The 24876-nt window shown below is 43.0% G+C and overlaps 1 protein-coding gene, 1 long non-coding RNA gene and 1 pseudogene across 2 annotated transcripts; 1 reads left to right on the forward strand and 2 right to left on the reverse strand.

Moving 5' to 3' along the window:
- Positions 1-13976: 13976 nt before the first annotated feature.
- Positions 13977-14459, reverse strand: LOC123141734 (uncharacterized). Its single transcript, XR_006470409.1, has 3 exons — positions 14418-14459; positions 14201-14332; positions 13977-14117 (listed from the first exon to the last, which is right to left on the reverse strand). It is a non-coding gene; the product is annotated as an uncharacterized lncRNA (long non-coding RNA).
- Positions 14460-16462: 2003 nt separating this feature from the next.
- Positions 16463-20347, reverse strand: LOC123145360 (protein FAR1-RELATED SEQUENCE 5-like; annotated as a pseudogene).
- A 1795-nt stretch (positions 20348-22142) lies between these two features.
- LOC123145362 (protein trichome birefringence-like 20) lies at positions 22143-23653 on the forward strand. Its single transcript, XM_044564761.1, has 2 exons — positions 22143-22625; positions 22726-23653. The coding sequence occupies exons 1-2, from the start codon at positions 22143-22145 to the stop codon at positions 23482-23484; spliced, it is 1242 nt and encodes a 413-aa protein (XP_044420696.1). The 3' UTR covers positions 23485-23653.
- The last annotated feature ends 1223 nt before the right edge of the window (positions 23654-24876 follow it).

Below are 24876 nucleotides of genomic sequence, written 5' to 3' on the forward strand. Positions count from 1 at the left end.
AAGCAACGCAAAAACTAGGGTTTAAGCTTCTGTCACTCTAGCAACCCATCATCTACTTATTACTTCCCAATGCCTTCCTCTTGGCCCAAATAATGGTGAAGTGTTATGTAGTCGACGTTCACATAACACCACTAGAGGATAGACAACATACATCTCATCAAAATATCAAACGAATACCAAATTCACATGACAACTAATAGCAAGACTTCTCCCATGTCCTCAGGAACAAACGTAACTACTCACAAATCATATTCATGTTCATAATCAGAGGGGTATTAATATGCATAAAGGATCTGAACATATGATCTTCCACCAAATAAACCAACTAGCATCAACTACAAGGAGTAATCAACACTACTAGCAACCTACTAGTACCAATCCCGGACTTGGAGACAAGAATTGGATACAAGAGATGAACTAGGGTTTTGAGAGGAGATGGTGTTGGTGAAGATGTTGATGGAGATTGCCCTCTCCCGATGAGAGGAGCGTTGGTGATGACGATGGCGATGATTTCCCCCTCCCGGAGGGAAGTGTCCCCGGCAGAACAGCTCTGCAGGAGCCCTAGATTGGTTCCGCCTCGTGGTGGCGAAGTCTCGTCCCGAAAGGTTGCTTATGATTTTTTCCTCGATGAAAGACTTCATATAGCAGAAGATGGCCACTGGGGAGCCAACAGGGGGCCCACGAGGCAGGGGGCGCGCCCAGGGGGTAGGGCGCGCCCCCCACCCTCGTGGCCAGGTGGGGCCCCCTCTGACGTACTTCTTCCGCTCAATATTTTTTATTATTTCCAAAAATAACTTTCGTGGAGTTTCAGGACTTTTGGAGTTGTGCAGAATAGGTCTTCAATATTTGCTCCTTTTCCAGCCCAGAATTCCAGCTGCCGGCATTCTCCCTCCTTATGTAAACCTGTAAAATAAGAGAGAATAGGCATAAGTATTGTGACATAACGTGTAATGACAGCCCATAATGCAATAAATATCGATATAAAAGCATGATGCAAAATGGACGTATCAGCGGGAAATTAATTAATTAGGTCGGTAATTAATCCAGCCTTTTGATAATTAGGCATGCAGTTAATTTATCCCGCAACTAATTAACTAGGCAAACAGTCAAGCGTGTGCAACAATTTGAAACCGCTTACTGGTGAGGATGCCCACCAGGCTCTCATCGACTGTCACTGGGTTTTCAGCCACATCACCGACCAGTGCTTTCGAATATGGACAACGGCCAGCACGCGCTTTCGATGTGGGCAACCAAGCGGTCGGTAAGATGGATGATGACCATGCTCTATAGGACGTCCATACGCTCACAGTTGCCAAACATTCATAGGTGAGGTCAACAGGCGCTCGAGGACAACCAAGCACTCACGATAAAAGGTTTTAATTGCCCCTTCAAGGTAAATGGTGAAAATAGTTTGGAAACCGGATGCCAAAAAAATAATCAAGCCATTAATGCAATTAATTACCAGATTGTTAATTATTTCTTCAATTAATTAAGTCCATTTCAATATAATTTTTTAGCATGGAATCAATTTGAATATTGAGTTATTAGTAAAATTAATTAATTACGCAGATAGTTAATAAAGCATGTAGATAATTAGAAATAGAAATCTCTACTCCTAAAGGGGAGTTGGTAGCTTCTCATCACCGGTTTATTTTTGTCTCCTTTTTAGGCCTCACCTCTCATCACCACCTGACGCTGAATTTTTCTCTCTACCATTAAAAATATAAATCCCATTAAAGGGGGAGATACGGTTTCGTGCTTACTTTGGTAGGTTCTAAGTCAGAAATAATAGGTAAATAAGTATTTAGAAATCATACCATATGTCATTTGGCTGGTTTGCTCGTAGTCATTAATGCGAAAATAGTGAGGAAACCGACTGCAGAAATCATTAACAAATCAAACCGTTAATGCAATTAATTACTTGATTGCTAATTGTGGTTGCAAGTAAATTTGGTTCATTTAAATAAGGATTTTTCACATGGAATCAATTTTAAAACTAAGCCATTGATGCAGTTAATTCATTAGACATACATTTAATTAGCCATGTAGATAATTGAAAGTAGAATTTCATCCCAATATGGTGGGCAATTAATTGATTAGGTAGGTAATTAATCTAGCCTTTTGAGAATTAGGCATGCAGTTAATTTATCCTGCAATTAATTTACTAGGCAAACAGTCAAGCGTGTCCAACAATTTGAAAGCGCTCACTGGTGAGGATGTCCACCAGGCTCTCACCGATTGTCACTGGGTTTTCAGCGACATCACCGACCAGTGCTTTCGAATATGGACAACGGCCAGCACGCGCTTTCGATGTGGGCAACCAAGCGGTCGGTAAGATGGATGATGACCATGCTCTATAGGATGTCCATACGCTCATAGTTGCCGAACATTCATAGGTGAGGTCAACAGGCGCTCAAGGACAACCAAGCACTCACGATAAAAGGTTTTGACCGCCCCTTCAAGGACAACGGTGAAAATAGTTTGGAAACCGGATGCCAAAAAGATATTCAAGCCATTAATGCAATCGATTAACAGATTGTTAATTATTTATGCAATTAATTAAGTCCATTTCAATAAAAATATTTTAGCATGGAATCAATTTGAATACTGAGTTGTTAGTGAATTTTATTAATTAGTCTGATAGTTAATTAAGCATGTAGATAATTCGAAATTGGAATCTCTACTCCTAAAGGGGGAGTTGGTAGCTTCTCATCACCAGTTTATTTTTGTCTCATTTTTTACGCCTCACCTCTCCTCACCCCCTGTCATTGAATTTTTCTCTCTCCCATTAAAAATCTAAATCCCATTAAACGGGGAGATACGATTTCGTGCTTACTTTGGTAGGTGCTGAGTCAGAAATAATAGATAAATAAGGATTCAGAAATCATACCATACATTGTTTGGCTCGTTCGCACGTAGTCATTAATGCAAAAATAGTTTGGAAACCGACTGCAGAATCAATTAACAAATCAAACCATTAATGCAATTAATTACTTGATTGCTAATTGTGGGTGCAAGTTAATTTGGTTCATTTAAATAAGGATGTTTCAGACGGAATCAATTTGAAAACCAAGCCATTAGTGCAATTAATTCATTAGACATACATTTAATTAGCCATGTAGATAATTGGAAGTAGAATTTTATTCCAATTTAGCGGGCAATTAATTAATTAGGTAGGTAATTAATTTGGCCTTCTGATAGTTAGGCTTGCCATTAATTTATCCCGCAATTACTTAACTAGGCAAACAGTCAAGCGTGTCCAACAATTTGAATGTGCTCGCTGGTGAGGATGGCTAGAAGGCTCTCAGCGAGTGTCAGTGGGCTTTCAGCGACATCACCGACCAGTGCTTTCAAATATGGACAACGGCCACCACATGCTTTCGATGTGGGCAACCAAGCGGTCAGTAAGATGGATGATGACCATGCTCTGTAGGACGTCCATACACTCACAGTTGCCAAACATTCATAGGTGAGGTCAACAGGCGCTCGAGGACAACCAATCACTCGCGATAAAAGGTTTTGACGGACCCTTCGAGGATAACGATGAAAATAGTTTGGTAATCGGATGCTAAAACAATAATCAAGCCATTAGTGAAAATAATTACCAGTTTGTTAATTATTTATGCAATTAATTAAGTCCATTTCAATATATTTGTTTTAGCGTGGAATCAATTTGAATACTGAGTTTTTAATAAAATTAATTAATTACGCTGATAATTAATAAAGCATGTAGATAACTAGAAATAGAAATCTTTACTCCTAAAGGGGGAGTTGGTAGCTTCTCATCACCGGTTTATTTTTGTCTCATTTTTTACACCTCACCTTTCATCACCCCATGTCGCTGAATTTTTCTCCCTCCCATTAAATATCTAAATCCCATTAAAGGGGGAGATAGGGTTTCTTGCTTACTTTGGTAGGTGCTGAGTCATAAATAATAGATAAATAAGGATTCGAAAATCATATCATACGTCGTTTGGTTGGTTCGCACATAGTCATTAATGCGAAAATAGTTTGGAAACCGACTGCAAAATCAATTAACAAATCAAACCATTAATGCAATTAATTACTTAATGTCTAATTGTGGGTGCAAGTTAATTTGGTTCATTTAAATAAGGATGTTTTACAAGCAATCAATTTTAAAACCAAGACATTAATGCAATTAATTCATTAGGCATACATTTAATTAGCCCTGTAGATAATTGGAAGTAGAATTTTATTCCAATTTGGCGGACAATTAATTAATTAGGTAGGTAATTAATTCGACCTTCTGATAATTAGGCATGCAATTAATTTATCCCACAATTATTTAACTAGGAAAACAGTCAAGCGTGTCCCACAATTTGAAAGCGCTCGCTGGTGAGGATGGCCAGCAAGCTTTCACCGACTTTAAGTGGGCTTTCAGCGACATCACCGACGAGTGCTTTCGAATATGGACAATGGCTGATACGTCTTCAACGTATCTATAATTTTTGATTGTTCCAAGCTATTATTATCTGTTTTGGATGTTTTATATGCATTAATATGCTATTTTATATTATTTGAGGACTAACCTATTAACCTAGAGCCCAGTGTCAGTTCCTGTTTTTTCCTTTTTTAGAGTTTCGTAGAAAAGGAATGTCAAACGGAGTCCAAACGGAATGAAACTTTCGCGTTGATTTTTCTTGGACCAGAAGACATCCAGAGGACTTGGAGTACACGTCAGGTAAGCCACGAGGTACCCACAAGGACGGAGGGTGCGCCCCCACCCTTGTGGGCCCCTCGTGACTCCACTGACCTATTTCTTCCGCCTATATATATTCTCAAATATTCCAAAACCTACCAGGAGAGCCACGAAAACACTTTTCCACCGTCGCAACCTTTTGTACCTGTGAGATCCCATCTAGGGACCTTTTCCGGCGTCCTGCCGGAGGGGGACTCGATCACGGAGGGCTGCTACATCAACACCATTACCTCTCCAATGAAGCATGAGTAGCTTACCTTAGACCTACGGGTCCATAGCTAGTAGCTAGATGGCTTCTTCTCTCTCTTTGATTCTCAATACCATGTTCTCCTCGATGTTCTTGAAGATCTATTTGATGTAATACCTTTTTGTGGGGTGTTTGCTGAGACCCGATGAATTGTGGATTTATGATCAGCTTATCTATGAATATTATTTGATTCTCCTCTAAATCCTTATATGCATGATTTGATATCTTTGCAAGTCTCTTCGAACTATCGATTTGGTTTGGCCAACTAGATTGGTTTTTATTGCAATGGGAGAAGTGCTTAGCTTTGGGTTCAATCTTATGATGCTCGATCCTGGTGACAGAAGGGGAACCGACACGTATTGTATTGTTGTCATCGAGGATAACAAGATGGGGTTTTCATCATATTGCTTGAGTTTATCCCGCTACATCATGTCATCTTACTTAAAGCGTTAATCTGTTCTTATGAACTTAATACTCTAGATCCAGGTAGGAGTTGGTCGATGTGTGGAGTAATAGTAGTAGATGTAGGCAGTTGTCGGTCTACTTGACACGGACGTGATGCCTATATTCATGATCATTGCCTTAGAAATCGTCATAACTTTGCGCTTTTCTATCAATTGCTCCCCAGTAATTTACTCACCCACCGTAATATTTACTATCTTGAGAGAATCCTCTAGTGAAACCTATGGTCCCCGGGTCTATTTTCCATCATATAACTTTTCGATCTACAATTTTAGTTTCCAATTTACTTCCTTTGCAATCTTTTACTTTCCATCTATAAATCAAAAACACGAAAAATATTTACTTTACCATTTATACATCTCTATCAGATCTCACTTTGCAAATAACTGTGAAGGGATTGACAACCCTTTATCGCGTTGGGTGCAAGTTGGTGTTTGTTTTGCAGATATTCGGTGACTTGTTCTTTGTCTCCTACTGGATTGATACCTTGGTTCTCAAAACTGAGGGAAATACTTACACTACTTTGCCGCATCACCCTTTCCTCTTCAAGGGAAAAACCAACGGAAGCTCAAGAAGTAGCAACGTCCACCACGCACTTTCAATGTGGGCGACCAAGCGGTCGGTAAGATGGATGATGACCATGCTCTGTAGGACGTCCATACACTCACAGTTGCCAAACATTCATAGGTGAGGTCAACAGGCGCTTGAGGACAACCAAGCACTAACGATAAAAGGTTTTGACCGCCCCTTCAGGAACAACGGTGAAAATAGTTTGAAAACCGGATGCCCAAAAAATATTCAAGCCATTAATGCAATCGATTACCAGATTGTTAATACAGTGACAGGGGATGAAATAGCAATCTCTACTCCTAAAGGGGGAGTTGGTAGCTTCTCATCACCGGTTTATTTTTGTCTCATTTTTTACACCTCACCTCTCTCACCCCCTGTCACTGTATTTTTCTCTCTCCCGTTAAAAATCTAAATCCCATTAAAGGGGGAGATACGGTTTCATGCTTACATTGGTAGGTGCTGAGTCGGAAATAATAGATAAATAATGATTCAGAAATCATACCATACGTCGTTTGGTTGGTTCGCACGTAGTCATTAATGCGAAAATAGTTTGGAAACCGACTGCAAAATCAATTAACAAATCAAACCATTAATATAATTAATTACTTGATTGCTAATTGTGGGGGCAAGTTAATTTGGTTCATTTAAATAAGGATGTTTTACACGGAATCAAATTTAAAACCAAGCCATTAATGCAATTAATTCATTAAACATACATTTAATTCGTCCTCTAGATAATTGGAAGCAGAATTTTATTCCAATTTGGTGGGCAATTAATTAATTAGGTAGGTAATTAATTCGGCCTTCTCATAATTAGACATGCAGTTAATTTATCTCGCAATTAATTAACTAGGCAAACAGTCAAGCGTGTCCAACAATTTGAAAGTGCTCGCTAGTGAGGATGGCCAGCAGGCTCTCACCGACTCTCAGTGCGCTTTCAATGACATCACCGACCAGTGCTTTCGAATATGGACAACGGCCACCACACGCTTTCGATGTGGGCAACCAAGCGGTCGGTAAGATGGATGATGACATGCTCTGTAGGAGGTCCATGCGCTCACAGTTGCGAAACATTCATATGTGAGGTCAACAGGCGGTCGAGGACAACCAAGCACTCACGATAAAAGGTTTTGACGGCCCCTTCGAGGACAATTGGAAACCGGATGCCAAAACAATAATCAAGCCATTAATGCAATCAATTACCTGATTGTTAATTATTTATGCAATTAATTAAGTCCATTTCAATAGGAAATTTTGAGCGCGGAATAAATTTGAATACTAAGTTATTAATGAAATTAATTAATTACGCTGATAGTTAATTAAGTATATAGATAATTAGAAATAGGAATCTCTACTCCTAAAGGGGGAGTTGGTAGCTTCTCATCACCGGTTTATTTTTGTCTCATTTTTTATGCCTCACCTCTGATCGCCCCTGTTGCTGAATTTTTCTCTATCCCATTAAAAATCTAAATCCCATTAAAGGGGGGATACGGTTTCGTGCTTACTTTGGTAGGTGCTGAGTTAGAAATAATAGATAAATAAGGATTCAAAAATCATACCATATGCTACCTCTTGAGCTTACATTGGTTTTCCCTTGAAGAGGAAAGGATGATGCAGCAAAGTAACGTAAGTATTTCCCTCAGTTTTTGAGAACTAAGGTATCAATCCATTAGGAGACAACGCACATGTCACCTAGTACCTGCACAAACAATCAAGAACCTTGCAACCAACATGATAAAGGGGTTGTCAATCCCTTCACGGTCACTCGCGAAAGTGAGATCTAATAAAGATAGTAAAGTAAATAGTTTTGGTATTTTTGTTGTATAGATTGGAAAGTAAAGATTGCAAAATAGTAAACGAGATGCGATGTAAATAAAAGAGATGCAATATAATAAGAAAGAGACCCGGGGGCCATAGGTTTCACTAGTGGCTTCTCTCAAGATAGTATGTATTACGGTGGGTGAACAAATTACCGCCGAGCAATTGATAGAAAAGTGCATAGTTATGATAATATCTAGGCAATGATTATAAATATAGGCATCACGTCCGTGTTAAGTAGATCGAAACGATTCTGCATCTACTACTATTACTCCACACATCGACCGCTATCCAGCATGCATCTAGAGTATTAAGTTCATAAGAACAGAGTAACGCTTTAAGCAAGATGACATGATGTAGAGGGATAAACTCAAGCAATATGATATAAACCCCATCTTTTTATCCTCGATGGCAACAATACAATACGTGCCTTGCTGCCCCTACTGTCACTGGGAAAGGACACCGCAAGATTGAATCCAAAGCTAAGCACTTCTCCCATTGCAAGAAAGATCAATCTAGTAGGCCAAACTAAACCGATAATTCGAAGAGACTTGCAAAGATATCAAATCATGCATATAAGAATTCACAGAAGAACCAAATAATATTCATAGATAATCTTGTTCATAAACCCACAATTCATCGAATCTCGGCAAACACACCGCAAAAGAATATTACATCAAAAGATCTCCAAGAACATCGAGGAGAACTTTGTATTGAGAATCAAAGAGAGTGAAGAAGCCATCTAGCTAATAACTATGGACCCGAAGGTCTGTGGTAAACTACTCACGCTTCATCAGAGAGGCTATGGTGTTGAGGTAGAAGCCCTCCGTGATCAATTCCCCCTCCAGCAGATCGCCGGAAAAGGCCCCAAGATGGGTTCTCACGGGTACAGAAGGTTGCGGCGGTGGAAAAGTGGTTTTGTGGCTCTCTGCGATCGATCTAGGGTGTAAGAGTATATATAGGCGGAAGAAGTACGTCGGTGGAGCTACGTGGGGCCCATGAGGGTGGGGGCGCGCCTACACCCCCTGGGCGCGCCCTCCTGCCTCATGGCCGCCTCACGGAGTTCCAGACTTCAACTCCAAGTCTTCTGGTTTGCTTTCGGTCCAAGAAAGATCATCGCGAAGGTTTCGTTCCGTTTGGATTCCGTTTGGTATTCCTTTTCTGCGAAACTCTAAAATAGGCAAAAAAACAGAAACTGGCACTGGGCCTTCGGTTAGTAGGTTAGTCCCAAAAATAATATAAAAGAGCATATTAAAGCCCATTAAACATCCAAAACAGATAATATAATATCATGGAACAATGAAAAATTATAGATACGTTGGAGACGTATCAAGCATCCCCAAGCTTAATTCCTACTCATCCTCGAGTAGGTAAATGATAAATACAGAATTTTTGATGTGGAATGCTACCTAACATAATTATCAATGTAATTCTCTTTATTGTGGCATGAATTTTCAGATCCGAAAGATTCAAAATAAAAGTTTAATATTGACATAAAAATAATAATACTTCAAGCATACTAATGAAGTAATCATGTCTTCTCAAAATAACATGGCCAAAGAAAGCTATCCTTACAAAATCATATAGTCTGGCTATGCTCTATCTTCATCACACAAAATATTTAAAGCATGCACAACCCCGATGACAAGCCAAGCAGTTGTTTCATACTTTTGATGTTCTCAAACTTTTTCAATCTACACGCAATACATGAGCGTGAGCCATGGACATAGCACTATAGGTGGAATAGAATGGTCGTTGTGGAGAAGAAAAAAAGGAGAAGATAGTCTCACATCAACTAGGCGTATCAACGGGCTATGGACTGCCATGCAACGGATGCACTAGAGCTATAAGTGTATGAAAGCTCAAAAAGAAACTAAGTGGGTGTGCATCCAACTTGCTTGCTCACGAAGACCTAGGGCATTTTGAGGAAGCCCATCACTGGAATATACAAGCCTAGTTCTATAACAAAAATTCCCACTACTATATAAAAGGGACAAAATAGGAGACTCTCTATTATGAAGATCATGGTGCTACTTTGTAGCACAAGTGTGGAAAAAGGATAGTAGCATTACCCCTTCTCTCTTTTTCTCTCATTTTTTTATTTGGGGCTTTTCTCTTTTTTATGGCCTCCTTTTTCTTTTTTTTCGTCCGGAGTCTCATCCCGACTTGTGGGGGAATCATAGTCTCCATCATCCTTTCCTCACATGGGACAATGCTCTAATAATGATGATCATCACACTTTTATTTACTTACAACTCAAGAATTACAACTCGATACTTAGAACAAAATATGACTCTTTGTGAATGCCTCCGGCGGTGTACCGGGATGTGCAATGAATCAAGAGTGACATGTATGAAAAATTATGAAGGTGGCTTTGCCACAAATACGATGTCAACTACATGATCATGCAAAGCAATATGACAATGATGGAGCGTGTCATAATAAACGGAACGGTGGAAAGTTTCATGGCAATATATCTCGGAATGGCTATTAAACTGCCATAATAGGTAGGTATGGTGGCTGTTTTGAGGAAGTTAAATGGTGGGTTTATGGTACCGGCAAAAGTTGCGCGGTACTAGAGAGGCTAGCAATGGTGGAAGGGTGAGAGTGCGTATAATCCATGGACTCAACATTAGTCATAAAGAACTCACATACTTATTGCAAAAATCTATTAGTTATCGAAACGAAGTATTACACGCATGCTCCTAGGGGGTGTAATTGGTAAGGAAGGCAATCAATAAATAAATCATGCTCCGACTTCATCACATAACGGTTCACCATACGTGCATGCTACGGGAATCACAAACTTCAACACAAGTATATCTCAAATTCACAACTACTCAACTAGCATGACTCTAATATCACCATCTTCATATCTCAAAAGAATCATAAGGAATCAAACTTCTCATAGTATTCAATGCACTTTATATGAAAGTTTTTATTAAACCCATCTTGGCTGCCTATCATATTAGGACTAATTTTATAGCCAAAGAAAAATACCATGCTATTCTAAAGGACTCTCAAAATAATATAAGTGAAGCAAGAGAGATCAATAATTTCTATAAAATAAAACCACCGCCGTGCTCTAAAAAGATATAAGTGAAGCACTAGAGCAAAATTATCTAGCTCAAAAGATATAAGTGAAGCACAAAGAGTATTCTAATAAATTCCGATTGATGCGTGTCTCTCCCAAAAGGTGTGTACAGCAAGGATGATTGTGGTAAACTAAAAAGCAAAGACTCAAATCATACAAAACACTCCAAGCAAAAGACATATCATGTGGTGAATAAAAATATAGCCTCAAGTAAAGTTACCGATAAACGAAGACGAAAGAGGGGATGCCTTCCGGGGCATCCCCAAGCTTAGGCTTTTGGTTGTCCTTGAATTTTACCTTGGGGTGCCTTGGGAATCCCCAAGCTTAGGCTCTTGCCACTCCTTATTCCGAAATCCATCAAATCTTTACCCAAAAACTTGAAAACTTCACAACACAAAACTCAACAGAAAATCTCATGAGCTCCGTTAGTATAAGAAAATAAACCACCACTTTAAGGTACTGTAATGAACTCATTCTTAATTTATATTGGTGTTAAACATACTGTATTCCAACTTCTCTATGGTTCATACCCCCCGATACTAGCCATAGATGCATCAAAATAAGCAAACAACACGCAAAAAACAGAATCTATCAAAAACAGAACAGTTTGTAGCAATCTGTAGGTTTCAAATACTTCTGTAACTCCAAAAATTCTGAAAAATTATGACGACCAGGACAATTTGTATATTGATCTACTGCAGTTGGAATTGGTATTTTATCGCTTTCTGGTAAAAAATGAAAATTATTTTTGTGAGCACATACTTTCTGTTTTTATCAGCAAGATCAAACAATAATCACCCAAGAAGATCCTAAAGGCTTTACTTGGCACAAACACTAATTAAAACATAAAAAAACACAATCATAACAGAGGCTAGATGAATTATTTATTACTCCCTCTGTTCGGAATTACCTGTCGCATAAATGGATAGAAATGGGCGTATCTAGAACTAAAATAAGTCTAGATACATCCACTTCGCCGACAAGTATTTCCGGACGGAGGGAGTACTAAACAGGAACAAAAATTTAAAGAACAAAAATAAAATTGGGTTGCCTCCCAACAAGCGCTATCGTTTAACGCCCCTAGCTAGGCATAAAAACAAGAATAGATTTAGGTATTGTCATCTTTGGTATGCAATCCATAAGTGGCTCTCATAATAGATTCATAAGGCAATTTAATTTTCTTCCTAAGAAAGTGTTCCATGCCTTTCCTTAACGGGAATTGGAATCTAATATTTCCTTCTTTCATGTCAATAATTGCACCAATCGTTCTAAGGAAAGGTCTACCAAGAATAATAGGACATGTAGGATTGCAATCTATATCAAGAACAATGAAATCTACGGGCACATAATTTCTATTTGCAAAAATAAGAACATCATTAATCCTTCCCATAGGTTTCTTAATGGTTGAATCCGCAAGATGCAAATTTAAAGAACAATCATCAAATTCACGGAAACCTAGCACATTACACAAAGTTTTTGGAATCGTGGAAACACTAGCACCCAAATCACACAAAGCATAGCATTCATAATCTTTAATCTTAATTTTTACTGTTACGCCCTAACCAAAAGACATGCACGAGCGCTGGCCACGTCACCGCAAAATAATGCCATAATACGCTTTGCGAACTACGTCAACAACCTAGAGAACTACGAGTACACCACCAAGGCGTTGTAATCTACTCTGGATCAGCCACCTGCTCCATGATTCCTGGGCGTGGTGCAGCGTTTTCCTTTGTCGCCATCGTCTCGTACAACATCCTCTTCCTTCTAACCACCAGACCAGCCTGGTGCAAAGATGGAAACATCATGTCAGTGCTTGTAGAATAAATATGAACTTGACCGGGAAACCGTCGTTAGCTTAAATAGTAGCTCTCTTACATGCGGTACGCCGACCTCCAGGCGAGTGCCGTTGAAGTTCTCTGCGTAGTAAGCTATGTAGCCAGGAGACTCACCACTGCAATGACAAGTATATACATTAGAGAAGTAATATAGTTTTTGCAATCACTAGATGTACAATGCACAATCAACGCACCTGCCACATGCAACATGCATGTTCATGTTGCACCTCACGGTCATCTTCCATCCATCGTCTAACAGCGCACCTGCGCGCTTCATACCATTAAGCATCAACATGATTGTCTTCTTGTGCTTAGCTCTATACGCATCGGAACCCATCTACGTGAAAACTGGGTCGAGGACGTTCAGTTTCTTCAAATGCATGTCAAACACATACAAGCACCAGCCTCTCATCATTGAGATAGGCATCATTATCTGCAAATGCATGAAAGATATCAGTTTGGAACAACAACGGCCACGACTACTTAGGAGAAGCAAGCTGCCACGTACCAGGCGACAAAGTCTCAACTGATATCCAATGCTCCTAGAAGAAAGCAACATCCGCAGCACAGCAGCCCCCTCCAGGTCCAAGATGTTCTCAAAGTGCAACTGCATCAACCAATCAGCTTCTGTAAGCATCTTACACAACATATATTTACGGGCCACATATTAGCGTTACAGTTTTTAACTCACCGGCACATCAGGAGATACAAAACCCCTCCAAACTGGTAATCCAACCATCTCCATCATCTTAATCTCTCTCTCATTGAATCCACGTACCCAAGCCTCCATCCCATTGTAGTGCATCTCCCCTTTGAGACTGAACTGGTACTTTATCTTGTTGCCATCAAGTTTCAAAGGTGTGGGGTGTGAGCTTTCATACCAAACACTATCAAAACAAACAAAGTTTTGTTAAGCCCATGGTAAGCAGACACAAGAATAATTGTAGCAAACAAATGCAATCACTCTCACCATCCAAGAGAAGTAATGCAACAGAGATACTCCACATTGTCGTAGAACCCAAGGCAAACATGATCAGGGTACTGAAACTGATTTAGCTCAAGCTCGAAAGGCGAGTAACCGTAGTCTAGTTCTGGACTCAGGTATGCATCTGGATGAACTACAGCTGAGCACAAGAATAAACAGCCGCGTCAATGTGTCATGCCAATGAATCTGAAGCAACAAAAATTCATTATGGGTGATCTTCAAATAAAACGTACCAAGTGGATTAGGAGTCGGATCAGGGCTTCCCTCAACCCCAGGGAGAGTAAGCCTTTTGTTGCCGATCGGAGTGTACTTAGCAATGTATTTGGCATGCGAACCCTCGCCGGCAGCACCAGCTTCTTCAATAAGCGGTTGCATCACATGATCTGGATCAATCACACCGAATACTTAAACACCACAAACTGAAGAACCTTAGGAAAGGTTTTGAAGTTCATTTAGTTTTCTATACCTTCAGTCATCACATAGTACATAGACGTGTCAACTAATCCACTTGGTATATCAGGCCCAGTGAGGTTGCATGGAGATGAAGTAGCGAGCATCTCGTGCATGGTTTTCTGACGAGTGGCCCTAGGAGCTATGTCTGACAGCCATGCAGAATGAAAATGGATCAGAAACTAGCATGTAATCACAACAATGCCATAGCGGGGTCTAGTTTGAAATTATACCATCAGTTGCTTTTGCCTTCCCCTTGCGGTCAACCACCACCATTGGTTTGTCCTCTGGCTCACTATCAACATGTGCTTCTCCAAATGCAGCAGCTGCTTGAACAAAAAGTGTATAAGTAATCATATAGTAGTTATGCCACTTGATGACACAGGCAAATTACCTGCAGTGGCAATCAGTCCAGTTGATGTGCCTTCATCAACGATCGGAAGATTCCCTTTATCTGCTTGACCAGCAGCTGTAGCAAAGCGTCCCTCATTGTTCCTATTCTCCACAACCACAAACATCATTGCTTGAGTAGCTTGCCGTGAACTTGCAGCCAGGTCTTGTGCCACTGCAAAAGACACAACTAGAATCAGTGTCAAACAAAACAGCACTTAATCTTGTATACAACAAATGGGAAAAAAATCACATCTGTACCTGCAGATTTTCCGTTACGTGGCGCATCAGGCATGTTAACAGGAAACACAGGCATCACGGAAGCATGCTGTTTCACGTGTGCCAGGAAGAAATCCAAAGTGCCCTCCAACTCCTTTCGCCTGTTTTCTGCTGCTCTCTTCTTGATCTCACCCATGACACTCTCTGACACTATCAAATACCTTGAGAAATTCATCTTCTCATCGCTGGTACTGGTAGTCCATGGCAGCTTTGAATGATTCAAGAACCCTTTTCCGGGTTTCGGCTGTATTTTTCTTCATCTGCATGTTCAATACAACAAAGCATAAAATACATATCTTAGGATATGTAACAGAACAAAACAGAGAACAACACAAGGAAATATTCTTTCGTGCACCTCATCAGAGAAGCCGCCGGCTGCAGCTGGAGTCGTTTGATCATGGTTTGAACCGCTAGCTGCCACACCAGCTCCACTGCTCTCACCATGTTGCTTAGGAGCATTGCCACACCACCCAATAATGTTTGCTGACGGAGAACGAGGAATATCACCGATCTGAAAGTGGCAGAAAAAGAAGCGCAAACAATGATATATTTTGTTGCATGCAAACAAGACAGGAAAAATCCAAGCAAGGACAGAATGTACCTCCAGACCGCATTCTATCCCCTGAGCAATTGCATGCTTCCGGATCAGCCCCCTTAGTATCATGTCAGAATAGTCAACAAGCCTAGGGAGCGGTAGCAGCAGCCTGCCTTGACGACTGTGCTCGTGGTAGTCCAGCCAGATCATCTAGCAGTTAACACGCCAAGAGAAATTAGTACGGATTAAAGGATACACATGCTTGCATAAATTTGTTTTAATGCTACTGAACTAACCTGCGGGATGATAAGGCACCCAGTAAGGTTGACCAAACAAGGATCACAGCTGAGATCATCCCTTAACTTTCTTGCTGCTTCCCTCAGGCCCTCAACCACATAATCACAGAAATCAAACTCTGCTATCGTCTCTGGGTCGGCCACAACAGGAAGTAGCTCATTTGCGTTTTTTGCTGTGGCACCCCTAGGCACAAGGAAAGTAGAGCTGGCTAACAGTGTGACCGCCACCTTCATCGTGGTGCGCTCATCACCCTCTATCGCAACTTTGCTAGCCCCTTGAACTATCTTCTTGACTTTGTGAACCGGGATGTTGTTCGACCTCGGCATACCAGTGCCAAGTATGCCGTGGACTTTGCCAAGCAAGTCCTCACGATCTACAACGCACCGGCCACCGGCGGTGTCTATTTTCTACTAGTGGATGCAGGCACATGTGTTCCTCCTTGTTAGTCTGTCCCAGACCTCGCGCCCCATGCCTCTTGAGAAATCAAGAGACGTGTCTAGTCAAATCAACTTGCTGTGCATGCATCAGCAAATTATCACATCAGCTCTCCCACGCCTCTGACGAAACAAGCACGCACGCGCGGCGGCTCCATTGACCTTTCTCCTGTGGAGCGTGGCAATGAAAGAAAAAACATTTCCAGAGCAATGGTAGTTTTTCATATACAGGGCCCATTGGAATCAGATAACGCGGCCCATGATGCTTGTGAGTGCACTTGTATTGCTTTTCTATTAAAACAATATTTTTCCCGCACGAAAACACGATTCAAACACGCCCATCAACATGAAATAAAATTAGCCAGAACAGTTCAAAGATCTAACAATCAGCTCAACACAATTAAGCCAGGATATCAAGAATATATTTCTATCCCAGCTGAAATCAGAGACAAACAAATGCACTCATGCCATCTTCAAAACTACAGGAAATTCGGAACAAATGGTTCTGCCCGCTTCCCGCATGAAGTTCGACGTTGTCCGACCACTCCACATTTGCCACACTTGGGCATCTTCCTCGGAGCTTTTGGAATATCTCCCGTATCTGGACAGGTTGTGCTCTTGTGCCCCTTAAGCCGGCATATCGTGCAGAACCTTGACCTCTTCAGTTTCTCTTCATACGGAGCCTTATCTCTGCTTGTGGTTGGCCTGCCAGCCAGGCGCATTTCTTTCGCAGGTGCAATACCAGAACAGTTTGACACTGCATCACCCTCATCTATATCGATGTTGGCCTCGACATTTATCTTACCATGGTTACCTTCTTTGGCTTTCTGATCCGCAGCCTCTCGCTCCTCGAGCCCCATACCATCTTTGTCATGGCTTAGTGGGAGAAGAGTCGTGTGAACCTCCTTCACCATTGCCATGAAAACATCATAGCACTTCACGTTACTATCGCCGAGTCGAACACACTCCAGCGCCTTCATGTACATGGTGTTGTGCCTGTAAGTGTCAAAGCCATGTGGCCCTCTGTCCTTCTGGTACCGAACGAGATGATCAGGCAAGATATCACGGGCATCCCTAGTCCATCGCTTCAATATGTGCTTTTCTGGTATCTTGCTCAACTTGAGCTCGATCATAACCTGCTGACACAAACACGATTTTAGACATCGGAACAACAATTGCACGGTTTACATGGCAAGATATTACATTTACCTTCAATGCATGGCAGCAGACCATTCCAGAATGCTCGAAAATACCACACTCGCAGTTGAAAAAGGTCTGATCATCATCAACATCAACCTTGAACTGGACCTTGCTCCATTTCTCACGAGAGAGCGCATCCACATGAGTAAGAATGTATACCTTTTTTGGTACAGCAACATCTAGTTCATAAGCCCCTGCCTTGTAAAGAGCACTGCCAAATTGCTCAAACATTGCCCTGGTGTAAATCTTGCTAGCGTGCCTCTCAATTGGGAGATTTACTTTCAAAAGAACACCACTCTAAAAACATTAAAACATACACAAACAAGTGAGCATTGGGCAAAATGATCTGCAATTTGTTTTACTGGATGGAAAAAACACTATCTTCTTGAAGGCTGGAACATACCAGAGCAGTCCGTTTCTCCTGGAAACTCTCCTCAGAGTCCCTATCGAACTGAAGCTTCTCGTATTGTTTAATGAACAAATGCATTGGGCACCTGGGTGGGACATAACTCTTAAGCATGTGATTGGCACTTTCATTACGTTGAGTGCTGGTCATTTTCGCGCAAAAAACACCTCTGAAATACGGCTTTGCCCATTTATGCCGCACCTCATATATTTGAGTCAGATATGGATGCTTTCTAAGTGAATATTTGTCAAGCATTGCAGACCAGCCATCTTCGAACTCTTGTTCTGTGACCATGTGATGCACCAGCTTGTGGAATTCACTCTTGAAATCAGACTTCTTGCTCCACAAAGCCCCCATAGATTCCTTTGCTTTCTTCAGCACATGCCATTTACACCACCTGTGAGTTGTGTTAGGCATTTCTGCTTCTATAGCCAATTCCATTGATCGCGCCTGATCTGCAAATGAATGCATAATGTCATCATGTCAGAGTCTTACAGCATGATCATCATTCTAACATTAAAAAAATCAGAATTGTTATCCAATATAGGTGTACCGGTTAAAATTGTTTGCGGGTGTTTGCCGCCAACCATCCTGATGAATTCACGGAAAACCCACTTGAATGTATCCTCCTTTTCATCCCGCAACATGACACCTCCAAAAATAATGCTCTGGAAGTGATTTTTGACTCCAACAAACAGTCCAAATGGCATGTCATATAGATTTGTCATGTATGTTGTATCGAATGTCACAACATCTCCGAAACACCTGTACTGTTCTACACTGCGCCCGTTAACCCACATAAGTGTTTTTATTCTGCTCTCATCATCAACTTGGACAGTATAATTGAATTCTGGATCGTTTGCCTTCATCTCTGCAAGTATGTCCATTGTCTTCCGGGCATCTGAATCAGACTGTTCTTTGTTCAGCTTGCAGCACAGCGTCTTCAATGACCTTTTTGTAAATGGCACATTGTCAACTGATCCAAAAAAAACTACCAGCTATGCTAAAAACCTTTCCAAGGCTAACATTGTTTTCTCTCAGCTGCCTAACAAGATCTTTAGTGTAGTGATCAATGAGCCTGTGTGAAGGCCAGTGCATTTTCTCACCACAAGTACTTGAGAGAGAGTGGTTGTGAAGAGGCCTGTGCTCTGAAATATACCATCCATTGTCATCCGACCTCAGTAGCCTAATCCTGGCAGCACAGCCGCACCTAGTTGATCTTGTATTCTCCCTCTCCGGTTTACCCTGCCAATGGACATGGAATCAATTGTCAGTACCAATCATGTTTCGATCGCATAGTACTCATGTTTTTTGCTCACTGACAAAAATATTAAGAAACGCACCGCGCATCCACATACAATCTCCTGCATGCACTTCACCCTCTCCACATTTAGCCAGCTTTTCGAATACCTTATGCCAAATCCAACCTCCCACGAATACAAATTGTAGAATTGATACGCCTCATCCAGTGAATCAAATGAAGTGCCGACTGCTGGGTTGACTACATTGCCATCTCGTTTACTTATGAACGCCCTCATCGATAGTTCAAGAGCACTTTTCCGGTTAGGATTTAGCTCTCGCTCCGCAGGGGCTTTCCTGATCCTTACTCTGTCATGGTACAATTATAAGTTTAGTTATTCGCACGTAGTTGGAAAATCAAATCAGCTTCAACTACCGTATGTGACATTTCCATAACAGAGTGAAAATTTGTCCCCTGGTGCTCCAAAGACAACAAAATTGCTAATTAATTTCAATGACCACTATCCGATATTGCCACAACGAAAAGAGCCACCGTAAAACGGATTAGTCCATTATCCAACCCACTCCCTTTTATTATGTCCGTTTCAATTACATAAGTTGAACACACCAAAACAAATGTCCTTTGCCTGACTACAACCATGATGCTAATATAAACATTTTCATCAGTATACAAAAACTTTGTACACTTCGAGACCGAACACCCTGGCTAAAATTTAGGAACTAGACAAATCGACAGTAAATTCCTACATATCATACAGGTGGCGAGCCTGACATCCAAGCATATAGCCAAGAAGATAATCAAAAGAAATTGATTACTAATACCTGCGTGTCCATCCGCTGGTAGCCTCTGAGCGCACTTGCAAAAGCGGGCCCTCGCCGACAGATCCAGCATTTCCGCCGCCGCTGCAGAGGTCTCTGGCATGGCGGATGTCGCCCTCGGCGACGCTGATAGATGCCTGGGACTCTATAGGGCGCGCAACAGCAACACCCTCCATCTGCCCATGGCTAATCCTGCGTGCAAAAAATGGGACCAAGTAATCTTAGCAATCCGCAGCGACTACATCCAATAAACAAGCGGATCTAATGAAACCTTCGCCTAGAGGGAGATTAAGTTGCAGTTTAATTACCTCTTTTCTGAATCGCCCTCCGGCGGCACGAACAGGTCCATGGAGCCCTATCCAAGCTCTCGATCTGGAGGAAGAACAGGAGGTGTAGAGAAGAGCAGCAGGCGTCGCTTGGATCTTGGTCGCTCGGTCTTGACCCCGAGGAAGAAGACGAGCTGGACAGAGGAGCAGCAGTCGTCGCTTCGACCTGGGTCGTCACCGACGGACCAACCCTGCTTTTGATTATGAATAGCTGAACAGTTTGGTGTGGACAAGCTGTCCCACCACTTGGGTCACGTGATCTTGCAAATGCACCAAACGAGCTGCACCAGTACCACATCGCGCTGTTCGCTGGTCCAGCCTCAAAAGCACGAAACATTTGTTCCAAAGCGATACGCCTAAGGCCCCTACCACCTATCACTAGCGATAGAGCATGGGGGGACAGCGACTTGACGTTTGCTCATCTCCAGGAATCCACCTGCGGCCAAGATTAAGTCCACACAAGCCCGCGTCCACCGAAAAGTTGCTTCCATGTTATAATGGACTATGCTATGGATGTGGGCATGGCCATGGACATATGGCTTAAAATTCATGCATGTTCATACCAGATAGGCCATTTTGTGAAGCTTTTTTTTTCCAAACTTGTGGTATTGCAAATTTATTATTTTTTCTACTAACTAGTTCACATAATATGGCTGAATGCAAAAGGATTTTAATTTTGAGGCTTTTTTTATGTTCTTTGATTTTTTTTTCAAAATGGGGTCAAACTTGCACGGTTTACCATTCATACCGACTGGTTGGGAATTTGAACTTTGGTTGCGCCTAGTGCATACACCACCAATATTAAAGCTTTAAATGATTTTTTTTATCAATTTTCAGGACCAAGATACGTCACACTTGCAGTTCAAGGGACAAACAGTTGGGCTTCTTCTTTCTATTTGCTTATTGAGACCATTGGACTTCGGTCTGTATTTAAGTCTGCACATAAAATGTTGATAAAAATTAGTTGAAAAGGAAAATAATTGCTGATATGGCAGTTTGGTGAGGTGGATAGGCTGCATGTCAAGAGAAATAGAATAGTGGGGATGAACTATTTAGGTATTGTAGATAAGGACAATTACATATTGTTTGTAAATTACTAAAAAAAAGTCTGAATTTCACATAATGAGTTTTTTTAACCGAATTTCACAGAATGAGTCAAGTTAACTGCCCATTTGCACCCTAAAAAAACTGCCCATTTGCAAGTTTTATGGACAAAATAACCTCTCAAGTTGCTACGTGGAACATATTTCGTAAAAATTGTGCTCAGCTACATGATACATTCTTCCGGAAAGGAGGAAGGCCGATGGGCTATCTGGGAAGGGAAGAGGCATCCGGGCCAGGAGGCCTAGCTGCTACGCGGAACAAATTATGGACCATCTAGTTCTGGTGGTGTGAAATCTGTGAGCCGCAGTCCCTCGGGCAGAGTCCGGCACCTAGAGAGCTGGAAGAATATTATGATCTTCATTTCATAATGCAGTGCGTTTGCATTTTTTAAGATTTAAATTTAATCATAAATTTAACTAACATGTGCGATTGCGGCGGAAGCAAAAAATTATACCATTAAATTTACATTCAAACTTAAAACTCGAAAAGTGCAAGTGCACTAAACTATGGAATGGAGGGAACAGGAGAAAGAGCGAGGCGGGAGTGATGTGAGGAGAGATGGTCGATAATGCAAGCGAGGCGAGAGAGAAGAACGGAGAGACGTCGCCGGAGACGCTAGATTAGATATGTTTCCCATTTACAGTACTCCAGCTAGTCGATCCGATACGCTCTGATACATTCTTCAGGAAAGACGGATGGCTATCTCGGTGGAGGAGAGCACGTCGTTCGTCAGGGGGAAAAAAGTACTCAAAGTGTTGACTTTCCATCAAGTAGTCAGCTACGTGCTCGATCAAGTGGCACATGTTCGTCCAGTGAGACAGCATTGCAAATTATTCCAGATCTCCCGGTGAGACCTACAAGAATGAAGCCATCAACTGAGTCCGCCTCCCCTGTGAGCCTGGGACGCAATGAAGCCCAACAACCAGGCCGTCCGGAGGGCAGCCTCCACCAGCGGGCTGCTCCTCATCCTCCTGCTCGTCGCCTTCACGGCGTCCAACTACTCGTCGCTCTACACCGAGCAGTTGCTCGTCGCCGTGCCCGCCACCCCGTCCTCCTCCTCCACTGCCGCGGCGGGATCGGGATCCCGCGCGAGCGACAGCAATGCCGGAGCGGCGTGCGACGTGGCCAAGGGCGAGTGGGTGCCCGACCCGGCCGCGCCCTACTACACCAACGCGACGTGCCCGCTGATCGACGCCCGGCAGGACTGCATGAAGTACGGCAAGCCCGGGATCGACTCCATCCTCCGGTGGCGGTGGCAGCCCCACGGCTGCGACCTCCCCCGCTTCGACGCCGCCGCCTTCCTCCGCCTCGTCCGCGGCAAGTCCATGGCCTTCGTCGGGGACTCCGTCGCGCGCAACCACATGCAGTCGCTCATGTGCCTGCTCGCCGAGGTACATGCCCGCTTCCACTCGATCGACCACCATTGCGTTGCCATCATGAGCTCGCGTGTTGATTTCTTGGTTGCCGGCCGGCGCGCGCATGGGCATGCAGGTGGAGCAGCCGAGGGAGATCGAGCCCAAGGACTGCGTGCACTGCACGCGCAAGTACCACTACCGGGAGCACGGCTTCACGGTGTGCGTGTTCTGGACGCCGTTCCTGGTGCGGTGGAACCTGACGCGCGCCGGCGGGCAGCAGTTCATGGACCCGCACAACGTGTACCTGGACGAGCCGGACCCGGAGTGGAGCCGCGACGTCGCCGGCTACGACTACGTCGTCCTCAACGGCGCCAAGTGGTTCACCCGCCCCACCGTGCTCTACGAGGGCGGCCGCCTCCTCGGCTGCGCCAACGTCGACGGCTGCCAGGCCAAGCACAACGCCACCGCCGTGGCGCCGCACTACGCGATGCGCGCGTCGTTCCGGACCGCGCTCAGGGCGCTCGCCGGGTTCCGCGGCCGGGTGGTCGTCCGGACGGTGGCGCCCCCGCACTACGAGAACGGCAAGTGGTACGACGGCGGCAACTGCCTGAGGACGGGGCCCCTGCTGAGCAACGAGAGCAGCCTTCCGGAGACCGAGGCCGCGTTCCACGCCGCGCAGGTGGAGGAGTTCCGGGCCGCGACGGCGGAGGCGGCGGCGGGGAGGTTCGTGCTGATGGACGTGAGCGAGATGATGCAGATGAGGGGCGACGGGCACCCCGGGCAGTACGGGCACTGGCCGCACGAGAAGGTCGGCTTCGGCATCGACTGCGTGCACTGGTGCTTGCCCGGCCCCGTCGACGCTTGGAGCGAGCTGCTGCTGCATTTGCTGACATGATTTGCACTTGCGCCCAGCTACTTGGTTGTTCTTTCTCCCTAACTGTAATTGCACAAACGGAATGGTTTTGGATGCAGGGTGTTATACGATACAGGTCTCTTTGCTTGGAGTTTAGGTTGGAAAATTTTCCATAAGACCGGGTCTCTTTTCGTCACATTGTTAGACCCAACTAATCAAAATGACACGTGGACAATACGAATCTTTAAGCAAATTCAGCTTCATCTTCCCGGCAACGTAAAATTTTAGGACCCTGATAAGTGGCATACATGTGGCACGAACACATGGCAACTCCAAACGTTTTTATGGCAAGTTTAGTGACGCGAGGATGACAATTTTAGTTGTCAAACATCGCAACTTTCTTTTCGGATAACAAGTTTCAGTTTTTCTTTTCTTTTCGGATGGCAACTTTAGTTGAAAAAAAGTTAGGACCAGATTGCTTCATGGCATGTTGCTGAGGTGCTCTCTGCTTTCTGATCCCGAGTGAGGTTGCGTCATTTATAAGATTTAAATATAGTACTCCCTTAGATCTATATTGTATCGCTAATATAGTCATTGAAAATTCATGGAGGCGAAGATGGATGTAGAGGCCGGGTTTTTTTTTCTTTCTTTTTTAAGCTGTTTGACAATTATTTTAAGACAACGTTTTTGGACTTTATTTTGTTCTCATCTAATGGGTACCTGAACAGTTACACATTTTATAAACCAAAAGCGGCATCTTTGCTTTTGCAAGTCCAAACTTAATACTCCCTCCGTCCGGAAATACTTGTCGGAGAAATGAATGTATCTAGATGTATTTTAGTTCTAGATACATCTATTTTTATCCATTGTTCCGACAAGTATTTTTGGACGGAGGGAGTATACAAACTCAACCGACTTAGAAATGGAATGTCCGGAAAGTTTAATCAAGCTCTCCAGTCCACTGCTTGTTCCGTTCGTTGGGGTCTTGAGACGATTGTTTTTCAATTTCAGAAGAAGAAACGGAGCGGGAGACGCCAACTTGATCAAGAGCTCCACGCTACCATGCAGCACGTCGAAGTCAACCTCAAGATGCATGATTGAGTTATCAGTTCTGGAACGTCGAAGTCAACCTCAAGCTGCATGATTGAGTAATCAGTTCTGGAATGTTGGGTCAGATGCAAGATGGAGATCCAGCCGGTTAGGTGGCCTCGTGCCACACCACTAATTACGGCGTAATTAGTACACGGATCCCGCTAGATAAAACTGCATCTAGTCCTAAATTAAGCTCTTCAGTTAACTGTACACCCTGTGTTCGTAGAAAGTCAGGCGAGTTGACATGCCCCTGAACAGCTACGGTTAAGGCTACCTGCTAGTTTGGCGTCTCTTACCCAATTGTCAACCCTCAGTTATATACTACTCCCTCTGTAAACTAAT

Source organism: Triticum aestivum, chromosome 6D, assembly GCF_018294505.1.
Source record: "Triticum aestivum cultivar Chinese Spring chromosome 6D, IWGSC CS RefSeq v2.1, whole genome shotgun sequence".
NCBI lineage: Eukaryota > Viridiplantae > Streptophyta > Magnoliopsida > Poales > Poaceae > Triticum > Triticum aestivum.